Below are 22,977 nucleotides of genomic sequence, written 5' to 3' on the forward strand. Positions count from 1 at the left end.
TAGAAAAGTAAGAAAAACAGATCTTGCCCTCTCCTCTCTGATGGAAATGTTATCTTGCAGTGTAATGGCCATGGCGATGGGGGCAGCAAGCAAGAGAAGCAGAGTTGAGGTGGGGGTGATAGTGCTGCATTTCATAAACGGGATAACTTGTCTTTCAATAATGAGTTCTCAGCCAGGCACAGTGGTGCTCACATATAGTCTTAGCTACTCAGGAACCTGAGCTTGAGCCCAGGAGTTAAAGACCAGACTGGGCAACACAGCAAGACCCTGTCTCAAAAAAAAAAAAATCAGTTATCTCCAAAGTACACTGTGAGTGGCGAGACCCACTGAGGTGCCTGTCTCACAGCCCTGTTAAGAGAGTAAGTGCAACGATATATGTGGAAGCACTTGTGAGTGCTAAAAACATCTACACGTAAAGAATAGTCAGTCATCACTGTTATACATGGGAGCATTCGAAACAATCGATTTGTCTTTACCTGGTAAATCTGCGTGGAAGGATTATTCACCGGCATATGTTCATTCTCTCCTGCAGGGAGAAAAAGCTTTGTTCAATCAACAATACTCATTCTGTCCCTATCCTCTCCAGATACATGCAGGGAATAAGGAAACTTATAGGATCCTACATTTGTGCCTGCATGACAAGAAACCGATGATTCCAGAGGAACAAAGAATGAGCTGAAGTAGGTGGTGTCCATATTCACACATCCTAATCACTAAACCGTTATCTACCTGATATTCTCTTGCAATAGAAAACCACGTTTTACCACAGTAGGGAAGTTTCTCAACCAAACTGAATGATGTGTGATTACTAAATAGCCAGAAAGGAATTTGCAGGAAGTGTCTCCCTTATGTTCTTGAGGCTAACTGAAATTGACCTGCGGGAACAGTTCTACAGTCAGGAAGGCGGCTCTTCACCAGGCACTTACTGATCTCAGCAAGCCTGCATAAAATATCCTCTACTTCCCCCACCTCTGATCTTTGCCAGACTTCTGAACTCTGCCCTGCTGTCACTGCCAAGTTCAGCTAAGGGAATCTTGCTGTCCTCCTGGGCAAGAGGCTGATAGAAGGAATTGTCAACGGAAAGGTTCTGGGAAAGATGCAGGCAGAAGAAAACAGTAATGTATAATACTAGACTTCAGGAAGCACAGGGCACACACAGAGAAAGTAGTAGGTTGTAGAAAACCATTCACAGGCCAGGCGCGGTGGCTCACGCCTCTAATCCCAGCACTTTGGGAGGCCAAGGTGGGTGGATCACCTGAGGTCAGGAGCTCAAGACCAGCTTGGCCAACATGGTAAAACCCTGTCTCTACTAAAAACACAAAAATTAGCTGGGTGTGGTGGCAGGCACCTGTAATCCCAGCTAGTCGGGAGGCTGAAGCAGGAGAATCGCTTGAACCCGGGAGGCGGGATTACAGTGAGCCAAGATTGTGCCATTGCTTTCCAGCCTGGGCAACAAGAGTGAAACTCCGTCAAAAAAAAAAAAAGAAAAAGAAAAAGAAAGAAAAAAAGAAAAGAAAGAAAAGCAAAGAGAAAGGAAAAGAAAACCATTCACAACCTAGGGAGAAAAAGAGGTTGGCCTAGAATGCACTTTCAGAACCACATTGGTTGGCCATAAAGATGAGGCAATCCATGTAAAACATTCAGCTAGTTGCTTATCCATTTAGCTTCTTCTCCAGTGTGTCACGTTATATGCATCAAGCAGTTTATAGAGGAAGCCCCTGGTTGCAAACATTTGGTTGTGTGGTTGTGTATATTGTTCTCCTAAGGCATGCTGGTACAGGAAACCCCTCCAGCCTCAGTATTTAAGTCCATAAATAATATATAACCTTAGCCCAGAATTTATACACACAGCAGGCTGTCCCTATAAAATCCATATGATTTGAGGTTACCCAAACTTCCTGCATAGGCTTGAGTAAAGATTATTTAGACAATTTCATACTATGTCCCAACAGCCTGGTATAATAGCAAGAATCAGGGCTTGGGAGGAAAGATCCAGATCCCAGACCTAACTTTGATACTTTGTAGTTGTCACCTGACTTCCCTATGACTGTTTCCTCTTCCGTAAATTGGAGATGATAACAGAATCTACTTCTATATAGTTGTTTCTATATGGTAAAGATTAAAAGAGAAAGCACTTATGCTTCTAGGCTAGTCTAGAAGATGATAGATGTCTAGTAGTTGAATCTGTGTCTTGGCCTTACCCAGCAAGTTGTTCTGAGGCAGTCCTAAAGTTATTGCTAAGAACAATAAAATAACAACACAGACCAAATTCTAATAGCATTTCCTATTTTTTCAGCACCCAGTCTATATTCTTCATAGTCATTATATGATGATAGGAAAATGAAAATAGTTAACATACTGTCATGTCTCGAGACAGTGGTAAGACAAAGCAAAAACCTGCATTCCTTGAATCCTAAGTCCTAAAACAAGACATGGGAAAAATCTGACCTTGCTTTGTTTTGGTTTTTTCCATAGTGCCGGTTACTTCTCTTCTCCAGCTTATTCTTCAACATTGCATCCTCATCGTCCTGCCTCAGGCCACCTCCTCTTCCCTGCACCTGTCAATTCAAATCAAGAGTAAAGGATAACAGGTAAAATTGTCAGAGAAACTGGATTTACTTCATATGTTAACTTAAAAAAATTGAAATGAACACAGCTTGAGATACATGCAATTTCAGAAGAGGAAAAATACTGAGTTAACATTTAGCATAAAGGTACATACATTTTGTGAATACATATGAAATTCATTATTCAAATTTAGGGTAGTTTTTCAATATGCTACATTCTTTTTTGGATCAAATCAATTAATTAAGACATATTGGTTTTACTAGCAAGTTATAGTTTAAGGAAATTTTCTTTTTTTCTTTTTTTTCACACAGGGTCTTGCTCTGTCACCCAGGATAGAGTGCAGTGATGCAATCATGGCTCACTGCTGCCTTGACCTCCTGGGCTCAAGAGGTCCTCCCACCTCAGCCTCCCAAATAGTTGGGACCACAGGCATATGCTATCACACCTGGAATTTTTTTTTTTTTTTTTTTGTAGAGATGGGGTCTCCCTATGTTACCCAGGTTGGTCTCAAACTCCTAGGCTCAAGTGATCCTCCAACCTTGGCCTCCCAAAGTGCTGAATTACAGGTGTGAGCCACCACACCCAGCCCCAGGGAAATTAAGGAGAAAAAATTGAGCAGATATGAAGGCAAATACATCTGTTTCTATTCCATTAAATAGTATGTTCCTTGATAGCCTTGTCCCCACTTTCGGCACCTGGTAGACTCCTTTGCACCCAGGAAATGCTTAGCAAACAGGCCATGTCTGATGTGACCATTGGACATGAAGCTGCAAAGTCAGAATGCAGTCTAGCACACAGTCAGTGTTGTGGATACTGGCCCTCTTTTCAGCCATCCAGCATTTTAACCCTTTCCTAAGTTTGAAGAATTCCCCTGCCTTATGAGACTTGATCAAATGCCTCCCACTATAGAGGCTGAAAGCACCAGGTTCTTCTAGCCTTCTTTGCAGCTAAGGCATGACAGATATATGCCTAGGACATACCACTCAGATGCACCTACCCCAATTAACACTGGCAGTTGCAAAAAGAATTCCTAAGGCAGATACTCGATATTCTTTCTACCTTCTAAGACAGCAGTGGCAGCGAGGGTGGTGGTGGTGACCATTATCCGTTACAAACATATTAGGAAATTCCAGGTGCTAGTTTCGGTGCTTTCCTCACTAGAACAGTTGTATTATGTGATTTAGGCACTGCTGCTGGCCATAGAATCCCAAACTCGATTCTCCAGCCTCCCAGCAATTCCGTAAGCTGTCCCTCTCCTTTCAACAAATTCCTCTGCTGCTTAAATCAGCCAGAGATTGTTTTCTGTTGCTTACAACTAAGAAACCTGACTGAAACAATACAAATATATGAACACTATCCAAGATTAAGAAAACACAAGTTTAAACTTTGTTCATCACTTAGAATAGACAAATCTAATCTATAGTGACAAAATGCAGATCAACAGTTGCCTAGAGCAGGAGGTGGAGGGATAACTGGGAAGAGGCATGGGGAACTTTTTTTTTTTTTTTGAGACGAGGTCTCACTCTTGCCCAGGCTGCAGTGCAGTGGCCTTAGGATGGCTCACTGGAGCCTTGAACTCCTGGGCTCAAGTGGTCCTCCCATCTCAGCCTCCTGAGTAGGTAGGACTACAGGTGGAGGTCAGTATGCTTGGCTAATTTTTTTATTTTCATAGAGACAGGAGTCTCACTATGTTACTGAGGCTGGTCACGAACTCCTGGGCTCAAGTGACTCTCCTTCCTCGGTAGCTCAAAGTGCTGAGATTACAGTCATGAGCCACTATGCCTGGCCGCACAGGAAACTTTGTTGGATGATAGAAATGTTCTACTGCTTAATTGTGTCAGTGGTATACGGGTGCACAAATTTGCCAAAACTCATTGAATGTATGTTTTAATTGGGTGCATTTTATCTTACATAAATTATATCTGAAGAAAGCTGATTTAAGACTTCATTATGGGCTGGATGTGGTGGCTCTTGCCTGTAATCCCAGCACTTTGGGAGGCTGAGATGGGCGGATCACTTGAGGTCAGTAGTTCGAGACCAGTCTGGCCAACGTGGTGAAACCCCGTCTCTACTAAAAATACAAAAATCAGTCTGGCATGGTGGCAGGTGCCTGTAATCCCAGCTACTCCAGAGGCTGAGGCAGGAGAATCACTTGAACCTGAGAAGCAGAGGCTGCAGTGAGCCGAGATCAACCACTGCACTCCAGCCTGGGTGATGTAGCAAGACTCTGTCTCAAAAGAAAAGGCCAGGCGCGGTGGCTCACGCCTGTAATCCCAGCACTTTGGCAGGCCAAGGTGGGCGGATCACCTGAGGTCAGGAGCTCCAAACCAGCCTGACCAACATGGAGAAACCCTGTCTCTACTGAAAATACAAAATTAACCGGGCGTGGTGGCGCATGCCTGTAATCCCAGCTACTCAGGAGGCTGAGGCAGGAGAATCACTTGAACCCGGGAGGCAGAGGTTGCAGTGAGCTGAGATCGTCCCATTGTACTCCAGCCTGGGCAACAAGAGCAAAACTCTGTCTCAAAAAAAAAAAGACTTTATTATAAAATATGGAGTGTATCCAAACCAAAACAAAAATACTTTTAATCGCATACTGAGGTTTATAAAGCAAAATAATACGTTGGCAGGGTGGGAGGATACACACAGGTAAAAAGCCATTGGAAAATAGCTACATGGTTATAAATGACGAATATAAAGAAAGGCCCAAAGTCAAAGCCATATGCTGTTTAAACTCTTGCACATTTTTCACGTAAGCATGAAAGTTATGGCAAGCTGGGGCATCTTCCCTAACTATCTTTAATCTTTTTTCATAGCTGATACAAACATTTCTAAGATGAAAACTTTCTTCTCCTTAGCAATTGTTAATTTACTTGACATCTAATCCATTCTAGGATGAATATAATGAAATCACAGAATATTACCGTCAAAGAGGCTCTAAGAACATTATTCTATCCAAGTTCTTCATTTATAAAAGAAGCAAACGAGACCTAAGGAGGGGAAGAGAAGTGGCCTGCCCAAAGCCACCAGCTTTAAAAATGGTCTTTAGAAGCGATTTCCGTTACTATTTGGGGGAAGAAAATCTTTAAATATGCAAAGCCATACCTTTGTGGGATTTTTGTGGGTGATTTTTCCTGGAGATTTAGTCATTAATCTACAACTAATTGAAAACAAAAAAACAAAAAACCCATATATCATAGGTAAAATGAAAACTTACACATTTTCTGAGCTAGAATATCCTCATGCTCACATGCTCACATATGTACATGTGACCACTTATTTCAAGACATAAGACTTTCTTTTATTTTATTTTTTGTAGAGCCAGAGTCTTGCTTTCCCCAGGCTGGAGTGCAACGGCATGATCATAGCTCAATGTAACCTTGAATTCTTTGGCTTAAGGGACCCACCTGCCTCAGCCTCCCAAATAGCTTGGACTACAGGCATGTCCACCATGCATGGCTAACTTTCCACTTTTTGTAGAGACAGCGTCTCCCCATATTGCCCAGACTGTTCTTGACCTCCTGGCCTCAAGCAATTCTTCCACTTTGTCCTCCCAAAGTGTTGGGATTACAGGTATGAACCACCATGAGACATAATAAACATGTGTGATGGACAGTGAGTTAGAAATTTTATGTAGTAAATTACAAAAGCAACAAAACTACATTAGAGGTCAGGCTATGGTGGCTCACGCTTGTAATCCCAGCACTTTGGGAGGCCGAGGCAGGTGGATACCTTGAGGCCAGGAGTTCAAGACCAGCCTGGCCAACATGGTGAAACTGCACTCTACTAAAAATTTAAAAATTAGCCAGGCATGGTGGCACACACTTGTCATCCCAGCTACTCAGGAGAATCGCTTGAACCCGGGAGGCAGAGATTGCAGTGAGCCGAGATGGCATCACTGCACTCCAGCCTGAGGGACAGAGCGAAACTCTGTCTCAAAAAAAAAAAAAAAAAACCAAAAACCTACATTAGAGAAAATTTGGAAAGTATATAGGGGACTAAGCAACTATAATGTCTCTACTTAAACAGCTATCATGATCACTTGTTTGTATTGCCTGTTAATATTTTTTTCTCTAGAATATTTTACATAATTATTAATGAAGCCTACCTAAAATTTTGTAACTACCTTTCCCACCTATATTATAGCACAAACATTTTATTTTCTTTTAAAAATTGGACCATGGCTGGGTGCAGTGGCTCATGCTTGTAATCCCAACACTTTGGGTGGCCAAGGATGGAGGATTGCTTGAGTCCAGGAGTTCAAGATCAGCCTAGGCATAGCAAGATCCCATCTCTTAAAGGAAAAAATAAAATAAACATGGGATCATTATTGTTGTACAGATAAAATAAGTGAAGAAAAACTTTAAAAAAAAATTTTTTTAAACTGGACCATTATTATTTATACTGTTTTTATTGTGGCTCTTTGAGCAGAGGTAAAAGTGTTCCTCCCCAATCCCAACTGATGTTAATAATCTTTGGTATTCTTTCATTCTTTTATCCATCCTCATATAATCGCATACAGTCATATACAGAATATACGTATATGGAGTGGGGTTGTCATTGTAGGTTTACATATTGTACTTCTCTGCATCTTACTCTCACGTAATACACTGTGGCAATCTCTCCAAGTTAATTGTTACAGATCTAAGAAATTACTTTTTTTTTTTTGAGATGGAGTCTCACTGTTGCCCAGGCTGGAGTGCAGTGGTGAGATCTCGGCTCACTGCAACCTCCGCCTCCCAGTTTCAAGCTGGGATTACAGATGTGCGCCACCATGCCTGGCTAATTTTTGTATTTTTAGTAGGGACGGGTTTCACCATGTTGGTCAGGCTGGTCTTGAACTTGTGACTTCACATGATTCGCTTGGCTCAGCATCCCAAAGTGCTGGGATTACAGGTGTGAGCCACTATGCTTGGCCCTAAGAAATTACTTGTAATGACTGCATAATATTCCATGGTACAAATGAATGTGTTAACCATTTCTCCACTGATGAACATTCCCTTTATGTCCATTATTTTGCCACTGCAAACAATGCCACAACGAACATCTTGGTACATACAGCTTTACATATTGGTGCTTTTATTTATGTAGAGTTTCCATAGATGTGGCTAGGCTGCTTTCCAAAAAGGCTATAACTATCCTCATTTCCCCCAGGAATATTTATTGCCTAAATACCTTTCTCCTGCATTCCAGCCAATAGTGGATGTTAACACTTTTTAGTTCTTGTCAGTCAGATAGGTGACAAGTGATAGTTTATAGCTACTTTTGCTGATTGCTGGTGCTATTGAGCATCTCTATGTCATATACTTACTATACATTAAGATTCGCTCATCTGTCAGTTATCTAGTCCTCTGATTTGCCTAATTTTCTTTTAGGTTATCGGTCTTTTTTTTTTGTAGCAAGTAGTGAGAGTTTGTAAATAACATGTATTAACTGCTTATTTGTTATACGCAATGTTTTTTCCCATTTATCTTTTTGTCTTTTGACTTTGTGGTCACTTTTGCTATTAAAATTTTTTTTTTTTTCTGAGACAGAGTCTTACTCTGTCCCCCAGTGCAGTGGCACGATCTTGGCTCACTGTAACCTCCACCTCCTGGGTTCAAGCGATTCTCGTGCCTCGGCCTCCTGAGTAGCTGGGATTACAGGCATGAGCCACCACACCCAGCTCATTTTTTGTATTTTTAGTATAGACGGGTTTTTGCCATGTTGGCCAGGCTGGTCTCAAACTCCTGGCCTCAAGTGACCCACCCACTTTGGTCTGTCACAAAGTGGTGGGATTACAGGCATGAGCCACCTCACCCAGCTGGTAGATTGTTTTTGGTTTTTATTCTATTTTATTTTGTCATTAAGCTTATGTTAGCCATAATGAATTGGAAGTTTTTCATCTTTTTCTATAACCTATAAAAACTTCAATTACATTGGAATTATCAGTTCTTTAAAAGATAATAGAGCATAGCTATGAAACCATTTGATCTTGGTACCCTTTTTAAAAAGTAGTCAGATCTTCAAGCCCTTTTCTGTTTCTTCAAAAGAAATTTATCTAGGCAGCTTTTCAACTAGTTAGTCATTTATATTTTCCTAGGAAACTATGTATTTCCTTAAGTTTGTCAAATTTGTTGACAGAGCCTATAGTCTCAGCTACTTGGGAGGCTGTGGTGGAAGGATAATTTGAGCCCAGTAGTTCAAGGCTGCAGTGAGCTAGGCTCGCACTACTGCACTCCAGCCTGAGTGACAGAGCAAGATCCTGTCTCAAAAAAAAAAAAAAAAAGAAAATTTTGTTGACAGAGCATAAGCATTTTCCCATATGCTATGTAAGGAATGGTGGAGAGAGAAGGAACATTTGTTGAACAGCTGCTATGTGCCAAACATGATGCTTCATATTTTATTTCTATTGTCTCATTTAATTAAATCTCATATTGATTCTGTTGAGGATGTATCATTATCCCCATTTTCCAGATGAGAATACTGAGGCTTGGGAAAATGAGGTAATAATATGCCCAGGATCATGGCAAAGGGAGCCAGAATTGTAATTTAGGTACATCCATATGATTTCAGAACTGGTTCTTTCATTTATTACACCTGGCTTTCTCCAAATAGTTTCACAATCATTACATTTATTGACTAAGAAATAGTTGCTTGAGAAAATGTGTCATTGTTTTCTTTCCCTCCCCCAATTATTAGGGTATTTTTCTGTTTTTTACGATAATAAGTGGATATAAAAAGGAATAGAGTCCTTTTTCTTCATATTTAGGACATCTTTTCTTAAGCTAAGTTTCCAGAACAGAATTTCTAGGTTGACGAGAATGATTGTGATAATGAATATGTATTAAAGGGTACAGTTTAAAAGGGAGCTTAATAACAGGATTACACAGACAGGTAATATGACTTATTCTGGAAAAAGCCTTGCTATGATTATGAAAGTCCCTTTGAGATCTCACTTGCAGTCTGCTCTTCATTTTGTACTGGGAATCCCTCACTCTGAGCCTAGTAATTCTTCACTCTGTTCTTGATAGCCCTTGAATCACTGCCTGCCTTTGAATAAATAACCATCAGATGCTGCCACATGCCTCTCAACAAGTTAATGTGGCTCCTATTCCTCCCTGACCTTCCTCCTTTCTTTCCATCTCTACGGTTGCAGTGCTAACCTCTAAAAACACCCATTCAGGCCTTGGTAAACTCTCGGGAAAATAATGTTAAATTTCTGGAAAGAGCCTGTTGGTCTTTATATCATGCCTGATCATGATACAAAGCAATGGTTTTCAGTTTATATTTTTTGAAGCCCTCAAGCTTTCTTGAGTCTGTCTTGAGTGGAGAGAGGAAGCCACCAAGCTGGTGGGGTTCTGGGTTCCCCTTCTTACCCCCTTCAACCAGAGTCTCTCTGTTCTTGTCTGATTCACATACTACAGCTTTCGGGGAAGCATTTCCTTTTTTTATTTTTTATTTATTTATTTTTTTTTGAGACAGGGTCTCACTCTGTCACCCAGGCTGAAGTACAGTGGCAGGATCATGGCTCACTGCAGCCTCAACCTCCTGGGCTCAAGCAATCTTCCTGCCTCAGCCTCTCAAAGTGCTGAATTACAGGCATGAGCCATAGTGACTGGCGGGGAAGAATTTCCTTTGAAAATCAGTTTCTGCTGTTTAAAAACAAAGGTTCTAAAATCACTGATATAGAGAAATAAGAATGTTGAAACAATAAGAAGTTATAGCCATATTTTTGTAAAATTAATTCAGAAAAAAATTTTAAAATAATAAGTTAACAGAAACCTAAAGAATACTGAAAAGTCTCCTGACCCTCCCCCAGACTGACCTAGAATGTGTATCCTCCTCCTGACATACACACATAAGACCACAAAAACTGAGGATTGTCTATTATTTTCCAATTACTGCTGTGACAGAAAAGGAAAGTTTGGCACTTTGGGGAATTGAAATTAATTGAAAGCAGACTTGAGTTAATTTCCATTTCAGTGTCCTTTATTGAATGGGTCTTTAGTGCACATTTCTAATTTAGTAGAATGAGAACTTTTTTATGCTGGGGGGAGGGTGATGAGGAAATACTTTCCCCTGAAACTAAAGTAATTCATCAGGACAAATCCTGCAGCCTTTTTCAAGAAGAGGGTCTATATGATCTTTGTGGTGTAGAAAAAATGCTTTAAACATTATGAAAAGGGCTATTTCCTTTTTTTTTTTCTATAGCGCCTAAAAGCAACATTATTTTGTGACAGTAACACCCTGTTTGTTCATGCTTCGTAGTTTTCAAAGCACTCTCATGTACGTTATCTCACTTGATCACTACAGCAATGCTGTGCGCTGGGCCAGCACATGTTCCATTCATTTTATACCCACGGAAGCCATAGCTTGTACAAATTATTTGCCCAAAGTTACACTGGAAGTTGCTTCAAGTAAGACCAGTAGTCTTTCTGTGATTCTCTATCTTTAAATAAACTGCTTCATGTCACAGTATTCCAAAGTACTGTAATTTAAGGTACTACTTTAAGGTACCATTGTCATTAAAAAAAGGTATCAATTCCTGTGTGGGCTCTGATAGTCATCTGAGTAAACAGGTTGAATGGACTGATACAAGGAAAAAAGTTTTGGCGGGTTTGATGAGAGAGATTGAGAGAAAGAGAAATAATACAAAGTAGGACTACAAAAAGGGATGTAACCAGCAATTCAGAGAATATGAAATATTACTTGTAAAATTCAATATGCAATATTTGTTGCCAATTCCTTCCTTCCTTCCTTCCTTCCTTCCTTCCTTCTTTCCTTCCTCCCTCCTTCCCTTCCTCTCTCCCTTTCTTTTTTTTTCTCTCTCTCTTTCTCTCTTTCTTTCTTTCTTTCTTTGACGGAGTCTTGCTCTGTCGCCCAGGCTGGAATGCAATGGCACAATCTCTGCCCACTGCAATCTCTGCCTCCCAGGTTCAGGCAATTTTGCCTCAGCCTCCCAAGCAGCTGGGGCTACAGGCACAAGCTGCCATGCCCAGCTAATTTATTTTGTATTTGAGTAGAGACACGGTTTCACCCGTGTTGCCCAGGCTGATCTCGAACTCCTGAGCTCAGGCAATCCACCTGCCTCAGCCTCACAAAGTGCTAGGATTACAGGCATGAGTCACCACACTCGGCCGCCAATAATTTCTAAAAGCTAGATGAAATGGATAATTTTTGAGGAAAACATACATTATTGAAATTTGTTTTAAAAACAGTAGAAATGTTTTTATCCAGAACAACCATCTGCAGAAAATATTAAAAGGGAAGGTCAAATATCTACTCCCCAATAAGAAATGATTCAGCATCATATCACAGGAAGGTCCTATAAATAACAGTGTCTGTGTTATTTAATCTATGCTATAGAATAGGATGTATGTAAATAGCTAATTTATTCTATGAGGTTCTGAGACCAACTCTAGGATAGCCTAAATAAATAAATAAACATATTCTAAATAAAATGTCAGAAAACAAAAATATAACACTATGATCAGCAAAGCTTGTTCTAGAAAATAAAAATTAATTAATCAATGTAACACAAGAAAACAAAGAGTACAGTGTGACCCTTAGAAGCAAAATGGTAAGGAGATAAGACAATTCTCACAATATGTAGATACACAAGTGTTTAAAACTAGGATACCTCAATGAAAATGTAGCTTTTTATGCCCACCAAACAACAACAACAACAAATCCTTGAATACATAGCAATTTAAAGTGGCAAAGGCAATAAATTAAAGAATTAAAATTAAAATTAAGAATTAAAATTAAAATAAAATTAAATTAAAATACAGGCACAGTGACTCGTGCCTGTAATCTCAGCACTTTTGGAGGCCAAGGCAGGCAGTTAGCTTCAGCCCAGAAGTCTGAGACCATCCTGGGCAAAAGGCAAAACCCTGTCTCTACAAAAAATAAAAATAAATAAAAAAATAAAAAAGAAATTAGCCAGTCATGGTGGTGCACTCCTGTAATTCCAGCCACTTGGAAGACTGAGGTGGGAGAATCACCTGAGCCCAGGAAGTCAAAGCTGCAGTGAGTCATGATAGAGCCACTGCACTCCAGCCCGGGCAGCAGAGTGAGACCTGGTCTCAAAAAAAATTTTTTTTAATTAAAAAATGAAATAAATAAAAGAATTAAAATAGGACTCGGTCACCAGACATCTCAAACAATAAGTGGCCTTATTTTGAGAATGGTCCCTGGTGCTCAAGTCAGCCCCTTACGTGACCCTTTCTCAAATATGGGTGCTGCTAGAAACAGGGTGGCTCCTGCCACTGAACCAGGTAACAAGGCCATCACCCCTCCTTAGTTAACTGCCCGCATGGCTGTCCCCTCCCCAGACTGTGAGCAATTAAGGAGTACACAGGGAGTTTTATTCATCTTTCTGTCTCCAGCTCCTGGCACCATTCTCAACATACTCTCAACAAATATTTGTGGAAGTGACCTGAATTCTCATGCAATAGACCACCAGAGAAACATGCTTTTTACTACAACTTGTTTCACATCAACAATAAAGACTTAGTGGTAAATACAGGGAGTTTGGCTTGAAGATAATTTTTATTAGGAAAAAAGCCCTATTTTATTTTAACAAGCAAAGTTCCACTGGCAGAAATATATCCCCTTGTTCCCACTCCCTGGCTTGAAAAACCAAGAGAGAGTAGGCTCTCCTAGAGAACGGTCCCACACCAAAACTAACTGTAGTGATGTTCATCACGGCCAGCAGCCCCAAAGTGCCCAGAGCCAGTGAGAACAGGAGCAAAGCATGCAGAGTAGGTAATTCCATAGCTCAGGAGCACAGAAGGCTCAGAAATGAAATAACAAAGATCCTTCCATCCTCACTCCAACGCATGTTAATTTTTGTCATTGTTCACCTAAGATCAGTCAGGATAGAGTCAATTGGTAGAGTTAATATGTGTCTACATCAATCAGGAAAAAAAGAACATCAGCATGCTATCACACACACAAAACCAACCGCTGGCCAGAGATTATTTTAAGTTTAAAAACGCCTCATTGAAGACATGAAAACTTCTCAAAAGTTTCAGATCAGGGCTGAAAGGCACTTCCAGGGGCTCTTCTGACTCATTTTAATGCTTGGCATACTTAAATGTGTCAGAACCAGATTTTGTGAGCCTGAATGTCTCATGGTCTCTGTGTCTGGTCAGGGAAGATATGCTTCATCTCTTTTCTTATCCTGATTTGACTCTCTTTAATCTCAATCTTTCAAACAGATTCTCTCCCTGGATTCATCTGAGTGGAAGTTAAAAACCTCCTGGAGGCCAGGCACAGTGGCTCAAGCCTATAAATTTCAGCACTTTGAGAGGCTGAGGCAAGAGGGTCACTTGAGCCCAGGAGTTCAAGACCAGTCTGGGCAACACAGTGAGACCCTGTCTTTACAAAAAGTTTGGGTTTTTTTTTTTTTTTTTTAATTAGCCGGGCATGTTGGCATGCACCGGTAGTCCCAGCAACTTGGGAGGCTGAGGTGGGAGGATCGCTTGAGCCCGGTAGGTCAAGGCTGCAGTGTGTCATGATTGTGCCACTGCACTCCAGCTTGGATGACAGAGTGAGCCCCTGTCTAAAAAAAACCAAAAAGCCTCCCAGAGACACTGTGCAAGAGGCAGAGAGCCCCAGTACAATGTAAATATCTACTTCAAAAGACAATAAAGTGACCGTCGCGATACTTTCACTAAGTAAGTCCCGATTGATAGGAAGGAAAGACAAAGAAGGACAAGAGCGCTGTCCTGGGAAACGCTGGAGGGAAAGAACCCTGAGGTCCACAGACAACTCCCTCCAGTCCTAGAGATGGCCCCGATCTGCAGAGGAGTACATTAACATGGAAAAACTTCAGTCCTCAGGAAACGTTCCTTCTGCTAAAGCAGAGGCAGTTGCAGGACTCCCAAGATCTGAACCAGGTGGCTGAGTTAGTAGTACCTTGTGAAATGGATCATCAGTCACCAAAGCTTAATTTAGGTGAGAGGGGAAACCAGGTTACTGCTGCCCCTCCTGGGAGAATTTTTTCATAGTTCAGATGAAATGACATCCAATTTGGAACTGCCTTTGGCACTTTCAGAACAGCTAGAAAGGAGAAAAAGAGTACAATCCAATTTTCAGAATGACTATAATTTCCCACTACTGCCCAGTGAACAAAGACTCCCAGTGAGCAAAGCCTTCAAAAGTTGGAAATCATAGTTAAACCTTGAAAATCGATGAGTTCAGTTAGAAAAATAACCCACAGCCTGTGCATACTTGACAGGGGTCAGCGATGGTCCCTGGGTACTAAAACCACAGCACTTTCCCCTACAGAACTAGTCCACTCACAGGCCTTATGCATTCCTACCTAGGGATCTCGGTCCTACAACCCTCTGCTCTCTGTCAACCAAGTCTTGCTCAACCCTCGAAGGGCAACTCATGTCTCATACCGTCTCATACCCTTCATGAAGCCTGCTTTGGCCATTCTCCTCAACTGTCATCTGTCATCTCTCCTCAGCTAAACCAAGGATCATCTTGTTTTTGAGACAGGGGGTCTCACTCTGTCACCCAGGCAGTGGTGCAATCATGGCTCACTGCAGCCTTGACCTCCCAGGCTCAAGCGATCTTGCCACCTCAGCTGCCTGAGTAGCTGAGACTACAGGCATGCACTACCAGACTCAGCCCTTTGTGTGTGTGTGTGTGTGTGTGTGTGTGTGTGTAGATAGAGACAGGGTTTCACCATATTGCCCAGGCTGGTCTCGAGCTCCTGCACTTGAGCAATCCTCCTGCCTTGGCCTCCCAAAGTCTCGGGATTATTACAGGCATGAGCCACTGCACCCAGCCAAGTCTCATCTTATAACCAATTATTATCGCAAAGTCCAGCAGCAGAAGCCTAGATATGGGAAAGAGTCAACATTTTTGTTGATCAATGAAAAGCGTAAATTCATCATTAGTTTGATTATTTCTTTTATAATTTCAGCTTATCTCATACATGCCCTCCCTAGAGATAAGGCATACTGAACCCCACCAATTAGTACATTTTTACCACATCTGAAAAGTTTGGAACAATGAGAAAAGGGCTAGAGACTTGCCATAAGGAGGCCAGAACACGCTGGGGCTGGTTTTGCTAAGAAGGGCTGGTTTTGCTAAGAAGCTATTTTTTGATTCCTCAATCCATTATTGCATTATTTCAATGTCCTTGTTTGGAACAAGTTGGGACAGGAATAAGTTAATAAAAAATAGGGCCGGGCGCGGTGGCTCAAGCCTGTAATCCCAGCACTTTGGGAGGCCGAGACAGGCAGATCACGAGGTCAGGAGATCGAGACCATCCTGGCTAACACAGTGAAACCCCGTCTCTACTAACAATACAAAAATTAGCCGGGCACGGTGGCGGGCGCCTGTAGTCCCAGCTACATGGGAGGCTGAGGCAGGAGAATGGCGTGAACCCGAGAGGCGGAGCTTGCAATGAGTGGAGATCGCGCCACTACCCTCCAGCCTGAGTGACACGGCAAGACTCGGTCTCAAAAAAAAAAAAAAAAATAGAAGAGAAGTGTTCCATCCCCCTGCCTTCAAACTGAATTACATACTTCTCCTTTGTTCCAGGTAGTTAGATAGCAATCCTGTTCTTCAAAATTTTTTTTTTTTTTTGAGACAGAGTCTTGCTCTGTCACCCAGGCTGGAGTGCAGTGGCACAATCTTGGCTCACTGTAACCTCCACCTCCTAGGTATTTTTTTGTAGACATGGAGTTTCACCATGTTTCCCAGGTCATGTTATCCTGATTTCCAACTCCTGGGTGAAAGTGATTTGCCCACCTGGGCCTCCCAAAGTGCTGGGATTACAGGCATGAACCACCACACCTGGCTTCTTCAGCATTTTTTAAAGTATGTGAGGAAAGACACTGAACAACCTCACTTGAAGTCTATTCTGGGACTGCTTAAGCATATGCTGTAAGGCAGTCAGTCCCTGTGCAGATTATGCTCTTTTCATCTTGTTCCGATGCCACTGGAAAATGATTCCTTTACCTGAAGACAAGTTGATCTAACAGGGTACACACACGCTGCCCCACACCATTTCCTGCCTTTAATGCTCTTCAGAGGGTCTTCCATTTTGATTTTTGATAATGCAATCTATGAACATTTCCATCAGGCTTCCCGCTGTAGAACTAAATAAAAGCGTTCCTCAAAGAGTCAGGAAGGCAGGGCACCTGCTGGCCCATGCAGTCTGGGAATAGAAGAATACTAGACTGAGATCTAACCCTGACTTCTTACTGTGGGGCCTTAGGAAAGCCAGGCCCCCTCTCTGGGCTTCCATTTCCTCATCTGTAGTATGAGGAGGCTTTCAAAGTCCTGGTAGCTCTAAAATGCTGAGGCTAAAATTTAACAGGATAATTCCAAATATCACTCAGCAGTGTGGTAACACGGTGATATCACCACCAATGGCCTCCCTTCCCCAGCCCTCCAGCCCCCAAAGCCTTCTGTTACTGTTCTTTTGTTTAATCCAAAGAAATCATCACCTCACCCTAAGCTGAAATTATGCTAAACAGTTCATCATTTCTCAATTCCTAGTATTTTCACTATGTAGTTTTACCTATGTTTTAGTATTCAGGTCTTTAAGGAAAGGAAACAAAACTGAGTTTTTCTCTTTCTTTCTTTCTTTTTCTGGGTAAGTGAATGTCCCTGGTCATGCTTATATTTCTTCCCAATGAATACTGTCACTGCGCTGTTCCATGGTCACCTGAAACTCAGTCTGTTGAAATCCCATTGGTATCTTTAACCTCTCTAGACTCCCCCTTCAGGTTCCCCTAGCTCTGCCACCGGCACCACCACTGACCCACGCTCAAGACCCCGAATGATTACCTCTCATCCTAAAATCCACCAGTTGTGAAATCCTTACAAGTCTTCCTTGGTAAGGTTTCTTTCATTTTCTCCTTTGTTTTTCATTGTCGCCTCTTTGGTTCAGCCCTGACTGCTTCCCCATGCCTAAACATCTCTAGGAGCATCCTAGTTAGTTTATCCATCCTCTTCACTGCTACTACATTGTTTTCCTTTAAATGTCACTTAGATGATCTTTTGCTCCTGCTCAAAAACTGCAATAGGCGTTTCCTTTTTTCTTTTTTCTTTTTCTGATACAGAGTCTCGCTCTGTCTCCCAGGCTGGAGTGCAGTGGTGCGATCTCGGCTCACTGCCCACCTCTGCCTCTCAGGTTCAAGCAATTCTCCCTGCCTCAGCCTCCCAAGTAGCTGGGATTACAGGCACCCACCACCATGCCTGGTCAATTTTTGTATTTTTAGTAGAGATGGGATTTTGCCATACTGGCCAGGCTGATCTCAAACTCCTGACTTCAGGTGATCTGCCTGCCTCGGCCACCCAAAGTGCTGGAGTTAAAGGAGTGAGCCACTGCACCTGGCCTGTTTTTTTGTCTTCATAAAATAAAATCGAGATCTCAAGGTCCTCCATAATGTCCCTGGCCCGCCCCTCCAGCCTCATTTCTGATGTGTAGGAAGTCTGCCAGCCGCCTCAGCCTTGTTCGCCACTTGCATTCCTACTTTGTCTCTCCCTCTCCCTGCTGCCTGGTCTGCCCCGCTCACCCCACTCCAATGGACAAATCCTTACTCATTCTCCAAAGTCTAATGCAGGCCCATTCCCTCTCTAGAACTTTCCCCCTTCAATCCAATAGGAAATTATCTTTCCTTTCGTGGAATAACTATAAAACTCAATAGGAATCAAAACAAATTTTTCTACTGTTATTCATTTTATGTAAATAATCTCATTTTCGAAGTTCATTGTAAACTTCTTTGAGAAAAGAGGCTATTTTTTCCACCTCTTATTATCCCTGGTACATAGGATATATTCTAACATAGAGTAGAAGTTCAATAAAGGCTTGTTGACAAAGACACTACACTGTCCTAAACACTGGCAGTGGTAACTATCTAGCAAATAATCCCCCTCAACTAATGAATTATTGATAATTAATTGATAAGGTGTTCTCGCATCTAAAAATCATGGATGTAGAGATTAAGGGAGAAATAATTGGTAGAAGAAAATCCGGACTGGGAGAGTAGAACAAAGGGATTTAGTGTTCTATCTAGGCCCTAAAGGACATTAGCAGAGTTGCAGGGTCATAAAATAGGATGATCTGCAATAGCTTAGCCCTTGTTATATATATTAGATTCTAGTGTTTTAAATTTAGAAGCAAACTCAATCCTTTTCTTCCTTCACCCACTTGAGAATGCACCTTAGAATCCTCACTGCCTGGTGTTTGTCCACTTCTTTCCTCTTAACACCTGGAGGGCTTGCCTTTGGCCCCTAGTGTCTGCCATCCATCTGTTCCTGGATGCTCCTGTCTCCAAAACAAATTATGTGATGGGCTTTGAATAAGCCAGTAGATGCAGAATAAATCTAAAAAAAAAAAAAAAAAAAAAATCCATCCCTTGAAAATAGTATTTCCAGCCTAGTCCTTGCATCTTTAACTCTTTCCTATACATTTTTTAGCTTAGGTACTTCCTTTAGCGTGTGGTATAAATCTGGATGTAAAATTCACATGCAAAACAGATCCCTGCTTCTTAAAATCCTGTAAATTCAGTTATGATAGTTTAGTTTTAATGTACTGTTAATTGTCCATTGGTAAAAATTAAATAAATAAGTAGATGCAATACATTTGAGAAGTCATTAAAATGTTTAAAAGACTGGAGCCGGGCGCGGTGGCTCACGCCTGTAATCCCAGCACTTTGGGAGGCCGAGGCGGGTGGATCACAAGGTCAGGAGATCGAGACCACGGTGAAACCCCGTCTCTACTAAAAATACAAAAAACTAGCCGGGCGCGGTGGCGGGCGCCTGTAGTCCCAGCTACTCAGGAGGCTGAGGCAGGAGAATGGCGGGAACCCGGGAGGCGGAGCTTGCAGTGAGCCGAGATCGCGCCACTGCACTCCAGCCAGGGGGACAGAGCGAGACTCCGTCTCAAAAAAAAAAAAAAAAAAAAAAAAGACTGTTTGGAATCATAGAAGCCCAGAGAAGCTCATTTGTGGAAATCCTGGGCTATAAGGGATGTGAGGAAGAAGAGCTAGGTTGAACCTCAAGCTATGATTTATCTCCACTAAGGCCTATTTCTTTCCTATCTCTTGGCAACTTCAGAGCCTTCTCAAATTGACAATATCCTCCTACCCGACATCAAGGATAAAAAAGATCTAAGGTCTCTGCTTAAATGTCACTTTATTAGAAAGGCCTTCTTTGACCCATACATATAAGAGAGGAGTCCTGGCCTCTATGCCCTATCTCCCTTTCACTGCTTTATTTTTCTCCACAACATTTACCAATCAAATGATAATGTTATATATTTCTTTGCTCATTGACCATCTTGGCTTATCAGCGCCACCGCATGAGGGCTTGGACATTTTTGTTCGCTGTGTATTCCCCAAGACCTAAACCAGTGTCTAGCACAGAATAGGCCTTGAATAAATAGGTGCTGAATAAATGAATAAACCAATCTCACAGTTCGGAAGGATCAAACGAAACAAACTGCACCCACCACAACTACTTGCAATATGGGCTAAGGAATCAGTGTAGAGTGGTAAAGAAAATCAAACGGAAAGATTATACAGAGATCAGCCAGCCAAGCCCTGTCACTTTACAAATACAGAAAATGAGGTCCAGAGAGGAAAAGTGACTTGGCTACATCATAAGCTCCTGTTTTGACAGAAAAAATAAAATGATTCACTACAGAGTCCCAATTTCTTATATACATATGATGATTATGGAATCGGATAACACGTCTTTCATCTCAGTGAGGCAGGCCTCAGAAGTAAGTGGTATAAAATGGCCGTCAGGTCAGATGCCTTGCCCAAATATATCAACTTCACTGCCTGTCATCAACATTATGACTCTATTCCTTTGAATCCTGAGAGATTTTTAAAAACACACTTTAATCTGTTCTCAGCTAATACTTCAGCCAGTTGAGAGCAACACCGAGAGCCATGCTAGTTGTTAATAGGGAGTAGAAATGGAGAATTTGAGTCTGAAGTCTGGAAGATGTGAATTAAAATCCCAAGTCCATGGTTTAAATAGCTGGTTGACCTTGGGAAAATTACTTATCCTCTCTGAGTCTGCTAGCTCAGTCTCTGGAATGACCGTAAGTCTCTAGTGGTGATTATTGCTATGTTTTGCAGTTTGGTCCTAGTACAAAGCTGCAAGTTCAGCTCTAGCCTGAGATCAGTAGAGATAAGAGAACAAGCAAATGCAGAAGTCTCCTGAGGAGTCCAGATGTAAAGGTCTTCCAGGATAGGGATGTGTTAGCTTCCAAGGTCTGAAGCACCGAGCTCAGAAGTGAGCCCCACCCGGGAGTTGGTTACTGCTGCAGCTGTCAGAATGCAGAGCTCCCATCCACAGCGCAGCTTCAGCCCAGCAGTGGGTAGGAAGGGAGCTCACCAGCAACCAGCTGCTTGGCAACTCTGGGCCTAAAGTTGGGGTTAGAGTGGGATGAAGGAGCTGCCCTGGCACCAATTTATCAGAGGTGCTAAAACATCCCCGGAAATGTGAGAGGGAGAAAACTAGGTTTATCAGGATTTCTCTTCAGGAAAGTCTCTTGTGTGATTGAATGGTATGCTTCCTTCTGGCAGTTTTACTGATCATGAAAAAGTAAGAAAAATAAATAAATAAAAAGAAAGAAATGCTTCGATAAGCCCCTTGAGGGCAGGCGTGTGTGTGTGTGTGTGTGTGTGTGTATGTGTGTGTGTTTCGGGTGAGAGTGGGGTATCCTAAATGCAGGTTTGAATAGCAACACATGGTCACCAAAAAGCCTTTAGCCTTCAAAGAAGACTGAGTCTGGTTTTCTGGTGGGATTTTCATTTTGCTGAGTGGTGTAGCCAGTGTGAGGTCAGAGCTGAACTTTACTGATCCTGGACAGGAAGCTGAGCTGAGTACTGCTCTCAAGAGCCTCCTCTTCCACCATTCCTCCAGGAAGAGATCACCCTCTCTTCATTCAAGTGTGAGATATTGAAAGAAAATCCGTTTAAGCAAGTGTCAGACTTTTACTCTGCCTCAGGTATCTTAATTCAGCTCTGTCTGTGGGACCTTAATCTCAAATCTCAGAAACCCCATCTTACTAACTCCACCTCGTCGGCTCTGCAAATCACTACCTCCCCATATCCTGTGGAACTGCTCCTCTAATCAGAATCTGGAGAGGTTGTCTGGGTGGAGCTCCTGGTGTGTCCCTGTAGCCAGTTAGACATTGGTTGATACAATTTTGCTGCTTGTAACAGCTAGTGACTGGACTAGCTGAACTTACTTGGTTTGTTCCTCTATTTCAGAGTAATTCAAATAAAACTTTATAGTAGTTAGTATATGTGATATACATGTGTAGATGATCACAGTTCATGCCTTTCACCAAACACTTTCATGCCTCTGTGCCTTTGTTCCTCCCATCTTCTATCCCTCAAATATCTTTTTCTAATGAAATACTTCTCATCCTTCAGGGCTCAATTCAAGCGCCTCTTTCTCTATGAAGCTTGCCCCAATCCTCTAAGTCGTAATTAGTCAATCCCTCTTCTACTACATTCTCAGACTGCATTATTAGTATTTCTTCCTGCCAGGAATTATAGGCAATAGTCTCTACGTATTTACTTATTTATTTTTCGAGATGGGGTCTTGTTCTGTTGCCCAAACTGGAGCGAATGCAGTGGTATAATCCTAGCTCACTGCAGCCTCGATCTCCAGGGCTCAAGCAACCTTCCTACCTCAGCCTCCCAGGTAGCCGGGACTACAGGTGCACACCACCACACCAGACTAATTTTAAATTATTTTTTGTAGAGGCGAGGGCTCGCTTTCTTGCCCAGGCTGGTCTTGAACTCCTTGGCCTCAAGCAGTACTCCCCCATCAGCCTTCCAAAGTGCTAGGATTACAGTCATGACCCACCATGCCCAGCTGACCATTTCATATTCATATCCATTGTATCTGGCAGGTAATGATTCTTTTTTTAATTTCTTTTTTTTAAATCCACAAATTATAAATTGTATATATTTAGAAAGTATAGTGCAATGTTATGATATGTGTATTCAACATAGAATAAGTAAATCAAGCTAATTAGCCTACCTGTCACCTCATATATTTGTCATTGTTGTGGTGAGAACATTTCAAATTTATTCCCTTAGTAATTTTGAAATATACGATATATTAACTAAAGTCAGCCTGTTATGCAATAGATCTCAAAAATGTATTCCTCCTGTCTTACTGAAAAGTGTATCCTTTGACCAACATGTCTCCATTCCACCCCCTCACCCATCCACCCCCAGCCTTTGGAAACCATCATTCTACTCTTGACTTCCATGAGTTTGACTATTTAGATTCCACATGTAAGTGAGCTCATGTAGTATTTGCTGTTTGGTGCTGGCTTACTTCTCTGAGCGTAATATCTTATGATCCTAGAGTGCCGGACTTGAAGCCTCAGAATAAACATGGCATATCTCCTTATAGTAG

General features: G+C 41.8%; 1 protein-coding gene across 8 annotated transcripts in view; it reads right to left on the reverse strand.

Moving 5' to 3' along the window:
- The window catches only part of ARHGEF33 (Rho guanine nucleotide exchange factor 33), an 84,848-nt gene that overhangs the window by 52,339 nt on the left and 9,532 nt on the right, over window positions 1–22,977 (reverse strand). For all 8 annotated transcript variants that reach the window (XM_077959696.1, XM_015112174.3, XM_077959695.1 and 5 more), the window contains 2 exons: window positions 2,449–2,558; window positions 477–526 (listed from right to left, as the gene is read on the reverse strand). In XM_077959696.1, the coding sequence (XP_077815822.1) occupies window positions 477–526; window positions 2,449–2,473 (75 nt within the window). In that variant the 5' untranslated portion in view covers window positions 2,474–2,558. The remainder of the gene's footprint in view (window positions 1–476; window positions 527–2,448; window positions 2,559–22,977) is intronic.

The sequence above is a fragment of the Macaca mulatta genome, chromosome 13 (genome assembly GCF_049350105.2).
Source record: "Macaca mulatta isolate MMU2019108-1 chromosome 13, T2T-MMU8v2.0, whole genome shotgun sequence".
NCBI classification, from domain to species: Eukaryota; Metazoa; Chordata; class Mammalia; order Primates; family Cercopithecidae; genus Macaca; species Macaca mulatta.